The 10,778-nt window shown below is 47.0% G+C and overlaps 1 protein-coding gene and 1 pseudogene across 1 annotated transcript; one reads left to right on the forward strand and one right to left on the reverse strand.

The window, feature by feature from the left end:
- The first annotated feature begins 5,787 nt into the window (after positions 1-5,787).
- Positions 5,788-7,279, forward strand: LOC147964440 (uncharacterized; annotated as a pseudogene).
- Positions 7,280-8,644: 1,365 nt separating this feature from the next.
- Positions 8,645-10,219, reverse strand: LOC147964441 (uncharacterized). The gene is made up of 3 exons (XM_087529978.1): positions 10,145-10,219; positions 9,954-10,031; positions 8,645-9,322 (listed from the first exon to the last, which is right to left on the reverse strand). Exons 1-3 carry the CDS (start codon positions 10,217-10,219, stop codon positions 8,645-8,647), a joined length of 831 nt encoding a protein of 276 aa, XP_087386104.1.
- Positions 10,220-10,778: the final 559 nt, after the last annotated feature.

Consider the following 10,778-nt stretch of genomic DNA (forward strand, 5'->3'; position numbering starts at 1 on the left):
CAATAGTTCGAGGTGTCTTCGAGTTCCTAGCCAATACATCTGCCACCATATTGGCTTCCCTAGGACAATGATTAAATACTATAAAACTGAAATTACGAGCTAAGAAAGAGCACTCTTCATAGATGGCCGCCGCCGGCCCGAGGGAGTTCCCACCGCTCTGCATAACCTCAATCACCTCCATGCAATCTGCTTCAACGTATAGTTTGTTGCATCCCAGATCATTTGCTAGCAGCAACCCATCTCTCAGGGCCCTTGCTTCTGCCGTCGCCGCGTCCTCCACAAAGGGAATATCACCGCATGAGCCAACCATGAAAATTCCCATGTCATCACGTAATATTGCTCCTGTATTCCCGGAGCCACTATCCAGATCAAAACCAACATCTATATTAAGTTTCACAGTGCCTCCAGGTGGCTTCTCCCAGACATGTCTCCTAATCCTCGTCTTCTTTTCTCTTGCTCTCGTGAAATTCTTTGCTAATGCAGCAATGGCCTGTGCTGATCTGGCTGGGTCCTGTAGGAGATCCTCATGAACGTAGTGGCGTCGTTCCCACCACACGTACCACACAGTAGTGGCCACTGGTTCATTACGTTGGACCCCTGACATCGAAGGCTGTAAATTGCTCCTGGACAAAAATAAATCAGCTAGCGTCGAGCCTCCTTCACAATTTGCAGCAGCACATACTTCAATTACCATATTCCCAGCCCCGGGATGTGCCACTCTTCTTGAACCCTAGGGCATAATAAGAGGGCATGTTTGATACTTTTTCACAATCAGCAGTACATAGAGGACACCGCGAGCTAGTCATCATATGTCTGTTAGCTAGAACCCCCATGTAAGGGATAGCTCCAAGTAAAGCTCTCCACACATGAATTTTTATCTTGGCCGGCACACATAATTTCCAAATGGTTCTCCAAATAGGATTAGTACTTGAGGATTGAACTGAGTTTGTCATTCTCAATTTTCGTTCATGCTGGAGTTCCTATTCTTCATAATAAGCTGACCCTACAGAGAAAATACCATTCTTATTGAAGTGCCAAGAGACAAAATCGCTCATCATTTCGAGGGCCAAGGGAATGTTCAGAATACGTTGCACATCAATAGGCCAAAACAATTCATTAAGCAACTGCTCATCCCAAACTCTATTTTTTTCATCTATTAATTCAGAAACTCTTGTGATAGCAATATTGCCTCTTGGTGTCATTACTCTCCTTGTAGGACTACTTGGGATCCATGGATCCTTCCATATATTTATTTGAGAGCCGTCCCCTACCCTCCATATACGCCCTTTTTTAAAAGTTTGAATTCCACTCCATAGACTCCTGCCATGTGTAAGAACTACCCTTCTTAAGATTGCAGTTAAGAAGGTTGCCATCAGGGAAGTACTTGGCTTTCAAAACTCTAGCATAAAATGATTCTGGTTCAGCCAAAAGTCTATGGAGTGAACAATACATTCTGGAATGAATATTACTCGTTCGCTCGATCATTGGGCCTAAGAGCATCTCCAACAGGCACGCTAAACAGGCGCCGCACCGCAAAATCTCCCGTTTTAGTGCACGAGCAACCCGGCGGATGGCCCCAGCGGGCGCGCAATAAGCGCACGCGCGGTATAAGCAGTTGGACGCGCGCGTGGATGCGGTTCATCGCGCGGTGTATTTGCGGCACCCGCTTCCGCGCGCGGCACACTCGACGCTCGCGCTGTGCGCTCTTCTTCTCCCCCTCCAAAGCCTCGCGCGCGCCGGCGCCGACGACCCGCACCCATGGACGCACGCGCCGGCACCCCGCTCACCCCGTCCTATAGCCGCGACCCCCTCGCCCCCCCTCCCCCTCGCCGCCGCCACAAACCCTAGCCCGGGTGGCGTTGGCCTCGCCGCCGCCGGAGCTCCTCCGACGAGCGGCCTCGCGCGCGGCCTCTTCATGCCGCCGCGGATGACCTCGGCGGCGGGTGGCGTCGCGCCGGCGCCGGCCCGAGTCGCCGCCACCCCCTCCTCAAAGCTCCCCAATGCGGCGCGGCCAAAGATTTTAAACTTGGTTGGATGAACTTGTGGGCATGAACTTCATCAACTTGTTTGTCTGAAATTTTTATTGTGTTGAAAATGTTCATCATTTTATGTTAAAAAATGCCATATGCAATGCACCGGCGGGTCACGCGCGCTGCATTTTGGCGCGCTGCTGGAGCGACGCGCGCGCGCTGCATTTTAGCGCGGCCGCTGGAGCCAGCGCTGCGCGCCGCGCCAAACCAGCCGATACGCGCGTGGCATATGTGTTTTTTACGCGCGGCGCGATCGGCATCTGTTAGAGATGCTCTAATAACACATTCCTTGTGTATACGATATTTAAACAACCCGGCTTTGCCTCAAGAATAGAAAAAAACAATCCGGCTTGGAGTCCAATCCGAGTCCGATCGTCGCTCTATGCTGCCTGCATAGCGGTTGATTTTCCAAGCCTTTTGCATGCACGCGCACCTCCCGAGTCTGTATAAACAGCCTTTGCCTTGCCGCCGAATCATGTACTCGTACAACCACGATGCGTTCCTTTCGCCGTTTCGCGGCGAAAGCGGCCACTGGCGCAAATTCCTCCCCTGGTACCCCTGTCCGCTTATCATGATCCTCCTCGTGGCCGCCTTCTTGGGCCTCCTCGTCACGTTACTCACCGCTGTCCGCCCCGTTCGTGTGGCTGTCGAAGACGCCTCCCTCACCCGCCTCGCCCTCGCCGGGCCCAACGGCACCAGGCTCGCTTACGACGTGTCCCTCGCTGTCTCCGTGCGCAACCGCAACTGGGCCATGCGCGCCGTGCTCGCGCCGCTCGAAGCTGAGCTCTTCTTCGCCGGCGAGCGCTTCGCCCGCGTCCGGATCCAGGGGAGCTCGCGCCGGAGTGTCCGGCCGGGAAAGACCGAGGCCTACAATGTCGTGGCGGCGGGCGAGGGCGTGCGCCGCGCCGCTGGGGAGTGCCGGGGTGGCAACGCTCGTGAAGGAGAGTGTGGCGGATGGCGGGTTTCGGCTGGAGCTGAAGCTTGCCGGCGAGGTTAGGTACCCGCCGCACCGCACGCGCAGGCTGGAGGCCGCCTGCCCGCTGAAGCTGCCTGCGTCGCCCGCGGGGCAGGCAAGGTTCAAGAAGGTCGAGTGCGTGGTGTAATCATGAGTTAATTGCAAGGAGATACCACACTTGCGCACGTTGTGACGAGTCAGTACCGTTGCTCGTGCATGTCGCAGTTCAGTACCACTATTCGGCCTAACCGTTACAAAATGGGCTGGCAGACGTATAAGTATGTATTGACCATGTATCTGACAGACCGGGCCCACCCGTCAGGCGACACGGTGGCAAATCGGCGTGTGCCCGATGCGCTGACTAGGACGAGGCTGGTGCGGTCGAATCGAGCCGGATCCCACCCGACGAACCAGACGAACCCTATCCTTTTTCTCCCCTCTCCATCTCCTCTCTCCCCGTGGATCTCAGGCGATGGCTGCGGCGACCCCCGGCGGCGGCGGTGTCGTGGGCGGCTACGGCGACCTTCCCGGCCTGGGGAGCGATGACCACGTGGGGCTGGACTGCTCCAGGTCGTCCAACTCCACCGACGACGAGGAAGAGGAGGAGGAGGCGCCCCTGTCCATGGAGCAACGGTTGCGGCTCGCTGAGATGTGGTTGGCCAACCCAACCACAAGCCATCACTGGACCAGTGGAGCGGATGGAGTGTTGTAAATCCCTCGTTTTTAATTTTGTCTGTTCATATCATAGGGCTAGGGTTAGTGTTCTTAAAGCACTGAATTTTTTTCAATTTTGCCGTGACTTGTAGGTTAGATGATGCTATATGGGATGTTAGGATTCACTTTGATGCATGGCATAATTTGGATAGGAAGATCTGTACCTCAGATGTCACATTTCTGAACTTGTATGCACTGTTGACAGTAGTAGGATATAATTTTGATGATGAACTATATCACATGAGAAATACAGCTGCAGCAGGAGTTGAGAGAGAGCATGGACTAGATCTGATTGACACTAACATCAAATTGCAAGAACTAAAGAAGCAATATGAGGATTCATTAGTTCTGAATTTGTTAGCTAGGGCAACAACACCTGTCAGTTCAGAGTCAGGATTAGTTAGTGATGGTAACATCCATCAGAGACCAAATGAATTAGCTGCTGTTTTATATGAACCACCTGTTGTTTATGATCTCAGTGAGCCTGCTGTGCTTGCTGTTGATGATCATGGTGTAGTTTTTCAGAGTCAGTGCAGCAGCAGTAGTACAGTTCATCCTACACAACCTACTGGTATGTGCACACAAGAGAGTAGAAATGTCAGGGGGAAGCTGAAAGCTGTGTTGGAGGAAGAGGAATTATTTGAGGAGGGATATAGGAGTTACTCTGACTCTGAGGGTGCAACTGACACTGATAACTACATTTTAGCTGAACACACAGAGATAATAGAGGGGAAGAGACTGGCAGAGGAAGAATATGAAGATGAAGATTCTAATGAAGAATCAGAAGAGGAACCACCGCTGCATTATGAGGGTGACACTGATGTTGAGGATCTATTTGAGGAGGAGGAGCAGGAGGAGGAGCAGGTGAATGTTGCAACTGAAAGGAGTGCTCCAACTGAAAGAGAAAAACTAGCCATACCAGAACCTGCAAAGAAGAGGCAGAAGCTGCCAGTCAGGAGATGCCCCACCACTAGGTCACACTCTAATGTTTTAGAGGAGGTGAAACCAGATTTCAATCCTTCATCTGATGAAGAAGATCATGGCTTGCTGTTTGACAGTGATGATGGACATGAGGCGCCAGCATTTGTCCTACAAAAAGGTAGAAAGAGTAGGGCAAAGAAAAGGAAACCTAGGATATGGTACAATGAAAATATTGAGCAACCACATCAGCAGTTATGTATGTACATGTGCTTCAAGAATCAGCAGCAATTCAGAGAAGCATTGTTGAGCCTACACATTACACAGTGCAGAAATTTCAGGTACCACGGAAACTCAGACAAAAGGATCATTGCCTGCTACAAACAAGAGCACTGTCAGTTCTTCATAGTTGCTGCAGTTATCAAAGGGGAAAAGACATTTGCTATCAAAAAGATGAGGCTGCAGCACACTTGCCCAAGCAGTACAAAATCATCCAGGGTTAGTGCAAAGTGGCTTGCTAAAACATATGAGTCACTGTTTAGGTCTGACCCAACAACTAGCATAGCTACTATGATTGACAACTGCCAGGAGAAGTATGGTGTTGAAGTGCCCGGGCACATGGCCTATAGGGCCAAAAACCTTGCTGTGGAAGCTGTATTAGAAGAGCACAAGAAGCAGTATCCCAGGCTGAGGGACTATGCCCAAACCATCATGGATACAAACCCTAGAAGTAGAGTTATTGTTGCAACAATAACTCCAAAAGCTACAACAAAAATACCACACCCAGGACCAAGGTTTCATGCTATGTTCTTCTGCATAAATGGAGCCAGGGAGGGATTTCTCAATGCATGCAGGCCATTCATTGGTTAGTTACATGTTTCCTTGCTTTAATTAGAATGTTTCTCAATGTTCATGCCACATTTGCTTGTAGATGACAACTTTATACATGTTTGTTGTTTGCATCTAAATGTAGGTGTTGATGGGTGCTTTATCAAGCTGAATACTGGTGCTCAAATCCTAGCAGCCACTGGCAGAGATGGCAATAACAACATATTTCCACTTGCATTTGCTATTGTTGGACAAGAGGACACAGCAAACTGGTGTTGGTTTCTACACCAACTGAAGATATGTCTAGGAGGAGAAGTTGGTAAATTTGGCCCTTACACTATCATGTCTGATAGACAGAAGGTATGCATCTCCTTGTTTATTTATGCATATAAGTTATGTTGTAGATAGTAGCTTCATCATGTCCTTGTTTATCTTTATGCATATAAGTTATGTTGCATATAAGTTTCTGCACACACTCAGTAGCTTAGTGTTATATTATGTGAACAGGGGCTACTAAATGCAGTAAATCAAGTATTTCCAAACTGCCATCAAAGATTTTGCCTTAGACACCTATATGCAAATTTCCAAAATGCTGGCTTTAGGGGGGAAGATCTAAAGAAATGCATGGATAATGCCAGCTATACTTATAACCAGCACAAGTTTAACATTGCAATGAATGATCTCAAAAATGAGAGTGAGGAAGCTTGGAAGTGGCTGAGTGGAATACCCAAACAACATTGGGCTAGGCATGCTTTTGACACCAACTGCAAGACAGACTTGATTGTTAACAACCTGTCAGAGGTGTTCAACAAGTACATCTTAGATTTCAGAAAAAAAAACCTATTAGGACTATGGTTGATGGTATTAAGGACAAACAGATGGTGAGGTGGCGTAGGAATAGAGAGAGAGGAAAGACAGCTATGTGGGAGATCACACCCCATTATGCTGAGAAGCTAGAAGTGGAAAAGGAAAGGGCCAGGTACTGCAAACCCATTCAAGCAGGTGTAAATCTATGGCAAGTGACCAGTGGGCAGCAAACACATCCAGTCAACTTGGACATGCATACATGTGGTTGTAGAAAGTGGGACCTGTCTGGCATACCATGCAACCATGCTGTATCTGCCATTAACAAGGCAAAAAGGTTTCCAGAGGACTATGTTTCTATATTCTTTAAAAAAACCTTTTTACATAGCATCCTATGAGCCTATGATATATCCTGTCCCAGGTGAACATGACTGGACAAAGACAGCTAGCCCAGACATAGATCCACCTGATTTTCATGTGAAGAGAGGAAGGAAAAAAGAGAAGAGGATAAAGGGCAAGTTTGAAGTTCCAAGGCCAAAGGATAGTTCTAGAATGGCCACTATAACATGTAGTAATTGTGGACTTCAAGGACACAGGTACACCAACTGCAAGGTTCAACTAAAACCAGAGCTGGCTATGAGGAAACACAAGCATGTGGTAATCCCTTTTTAATTAGTTCTATGGTTTCTTGTACTGTATTTTTAGTAAATACCATGTTTGACTTACTAACATGTTTCTTTTTGTTTGCAAGGCACCTGCAAGATCAAGGAATGCTCATGAAGCTACTCCACCTGCAAGATCACAACCCCCACCTGCATCTGGTGGTAGATCTGCTTCTACAAGGGCATCTGGGGCTAGATCTTCTGCTGCAACGGCATCTGGGGCTAGATCTGCTTCTGCAAGAGACCAAAGGCCATTCTTTGCTCCAAGATCTGCCTCTGGAGCTTCAACTTCTGGTGCATCTGATGACCCAATAAATCATTTTGGATGGATGTCCTTTTTTAATGCCAGTAGGGGAGGAAGGAACTGATTGTCATGAGGGTGCATCTGGGTTATGCTACTTGAAACCAGTCTGATGAGTACTAAGTTATGTGAATTAAGTTTGTGTTCATCTTGGTCATGTGCGTCACATTTTTAACTATGTTATGTGTGCATCTGGGTTATGTTTGTGAACAATGTTATGAAGTGATGATTACTAAGTTTGTTATGAAGTTATGTGAACTAAGTTTGTTATGATGTGATGAGTACTAGGTTTTTTATGATGTGATGATTACTAGGTTTGTTATGAAGTGATGATTACTAAGTTTGTTATGATGTGATGAGTACTAGGTTTGATATGATGTGATGAGTACTAGGTTTGATATGATGTGATGAGTACTAGGTTTGTTATGATGTGATGAGTTAAGTTTCATATGATGTGATGAGTTAAGTTTCATATGATGTGATGAGTTAAGTTTCATATGATGTGATGGCTAACCACTATGGTTTAGGGGGTTCTCGACGTCGACGGAGCCTAAATGGTTAACCACTATGGTTTAGGGGTTTCTCGATGTCGACGGAGCCTAAATGGCTAACCACTATGGTTTAGGGGTTTCTCGACGTCGACGGAGCCTAAATGGCTAACCACTATGGTTTAGGGGTTCTCGACGTTGACGGAGCCTAAATGGCTAACCACTATGGTTTAGGGGGTTCTCGACATCGACGGAGCCTAAATGGCTAACCACTGTGGTTTAGGGGGTTCTCGACGTCGACGGAGCCTAAATGGCTAACCACTATGGTTTAGGGGTTTCTCGACGTCGACGGAGCCTAAATGGCTAACCACTATGGTTTAGGGGTTTCTCGACGTCGACGGAGCCTAAATGGCTAACCACTATGGTTTAGGGGGTTCTCGACGTCGACGGAGCCTAAATGGCTAACCACTATGGTTTAGGGGTTCTCGACGTCGACGGAGCCTAAATGGCTAACCACTATGGTTTAGGGGGTTCTCGACGTCGACGGAGCCTAAATGGCTAACCACTCTGGTTTAGGGGGTTCTCGACGTTGACGGGGCCTAAATGACAACCACTATGACAGCAACTATGGCTTAGAGTAACCACTATGACAGCAACTATGACAACAACTTAAATCATGTAACATATCAACCAACTAGACAAGCAACTCAAATCATAAAGGATAGCTTCATGCAACATAATTAATAGATTCTTACACAACATACTAGAGTTCAACTTATGTCACAACTTAAAGCAACAACATAGTTCCAACTTAGTTCACAACTACACATCCATAGTACATAACTTAGTTCACAACAACACCATACTTCACAAAAGGTCAGCAAAGCAAGCATTCTTCTTCTTCATGTTGATCTGGATCTTGCTCTTGCTCTTCCTCTACATCTTCATTCTGACAAGATGTCCAGGATGCCCTTCAATTCCTGCTTGTTCTTCTCCTCTGACTTCAACAGTTCAGCAATCTGAATCTTTAGCTGATCCCTCCTTACTGTGAGCTTGTCATGCCCCTTCTTGAGATCACCCATGTGAAGGACCAGCTGGGTGTTCTCCTGGGTGAGCTTTTCCTCAGATTTTTTGAGTTCATCAACCTGGAATTTGAGGTTCCTGATGGATGTACTAAGCACTTCCTTCTCTTTTAGATGATTGAACTTCAGGTTCCTGATGCAAGTGCCTTGAGATTGTGTCAGGTTCATTAGTACTTTATACTTCTCCTGCAGCTTGAAGATCTCTGCATCTTTCTTCTCCATCTCTGTCTTCATGTCAGATACAACTGAATCAGCGACATGCACATTCTGCATCTTAGCCTGCAAATGGCTGAAATCTACCATCCTATCCTCTTGAGCATTGAACAGTTGGTGCACATCTTCAACCAATTTGTCATAGTTGGCCTCTAGATTGTTTTTTTCTTCAGTCAAATGGTGAATAGTGAGTGAACTCTCCAGGTTATCCTTCCTCCTATCACTCTTGCTGTCATGATACATTTCCCATAGCTTCAACAAGGCATTCTGCAAAGTAGGAGGCCACTCTGGGTCAACCCAGAGAACAATACCATAGTTGTCATCTTCCTGCAATATAAACAAACATAGCCACTCCAGGTTATCCTAGGTAATTATTGAAGCAATAAACTTTGAGCAACTGGCTTTAAATAATAACTGAACTTTGAGCATCTAACTTTAAACAATGAAATACAAATCAAATCAACTTTAAGCATCTGCCACTCAATTAAATAATGAACTTTAAGCATCAACTTTAAGCATCTTTGAGAGGTTCAGGATTTAATGATCTAGCCAATTAAAGAATGAGCCTCTGACACTAAACACTCACTGAATTTTGAGCTTCTGACATTAAAAAAATCTCTATGACACTAAACACTCACTAAATCTCTATGACATTAAACAATGAAATAATTGGCAACTTGTGAACTAAACAATGATCTGCACTGCAAACTAAGTTGTTGACCAATTATAAAATTACTGGCCAAATCAACACATTTTCTAATCCAATGATTAGCATCAGTAGTACTAAATGGCTACAAAATGACCATCACAGCTACCCAATTAAACAACAATACTGATTAAACATTGTGCATCAGCCCATGGCTAGATTAAACAACATGATATCTATGCACTCCACAATTCTATGCACATGGCTAGACTAAACAATACTATTAACAAAGAGATTTGTACATAATCTTACACTCTTAGGACACACTAAGAACCTCCTGCCCGTGTTAAATGCTTCAAATGCTACACGCCTCTCAGCCGCCACACCATGCTGATGGCAAAGAATGATGGGATCTAGAGGAGCAAAAGGAAGAGACAATCCCCAAACCAAATCAAATCCCCAAATCAGAGAAACCTAACCCTAACCCTAGCTCTACAACTCACCCGGTAATGCATGGCTTCGTCGTCGGAGAGGTTCATGCATTGAACGTTGGAGTCTTGGCTGCTCTCGTCCTCCATGGCGCGATGGCGAGCCGGTTGAGGTGGCGGCGGCGGCGAATCAGAGAAAGGAGGGAGAGCGAGACTGAGCTTGAGGGAGAGTGAGGACCGACCGACGACCGATCCGACCGAGACTGTTTAGACCACCGCACCAGCCTCGTCCTAGTCAGCGCATCGGGCATGCACCGATTGGCCACCGTGTCACCTGACAGGTGGGCCCAGTCTGTCAGATACATGGTCAATACACACTTATACGTCTCTCAGCCCATTTTATAACGGTTAGGCCGAATAGTGGTACTAAACTGCGACATGCACAAGCAACGGTACTGACTCGTCGCAACGTGCGCAAATGTGGTACCAACGTGCAATTAACTCTGTAATCATGGATGACGATGTAGCCTTCTTCATCTTAGTAGGATGGAAGTTATTTATTCTTTGTGCTTTCCCGTCCTGTCAAATGGTGTGTGCAACGAGCCGTCCCTCCCCCCCACCCCCCCCCCACCCCCACACGTTTCATCTCGTTTCTTGCATGGCCGGCAGCTCGACGTCTCGTCCCATGCTCCGTACCGGCTCTACCACG

Source organism: Triticum urartu, chromosome 6A (genome assembly GCF_056163025.1).
Source record: "Triticum urartu cultivar PI428250 chromosome 6A, HENAU_Tu73, whole genome shotgun sequence".
Lineage (NCBI taxonomy): Eukaryota > Viridiplantae > Streptophyta > Magnoliopsida > Poales > Poaceae > Triticum > Triticum urartu.

Coding starts and splice junctions, on each gene's coding strand:
- LOC147964441 (XM_087529978.1), bottom strand. CDS start 10,219: ATGGAGGACGAGAGCAGCCAAGACTCCAACGTTCAATGCATGAACCTC. Junction 10,032..10,144: donor ACGAAGCCATGCATTACCGG/GTGAGTTGTAGA, acceptor CTTTGCCATCAG/CATGGTGTGGCGGCTGAGAG. Junction 9,323..9,953: donor TCTTAGTGTGTCCTAAGAGT/GTAAGATTATGT, acceptor TTTATATTGCAG/GAAGATGACAACTATGGTAT.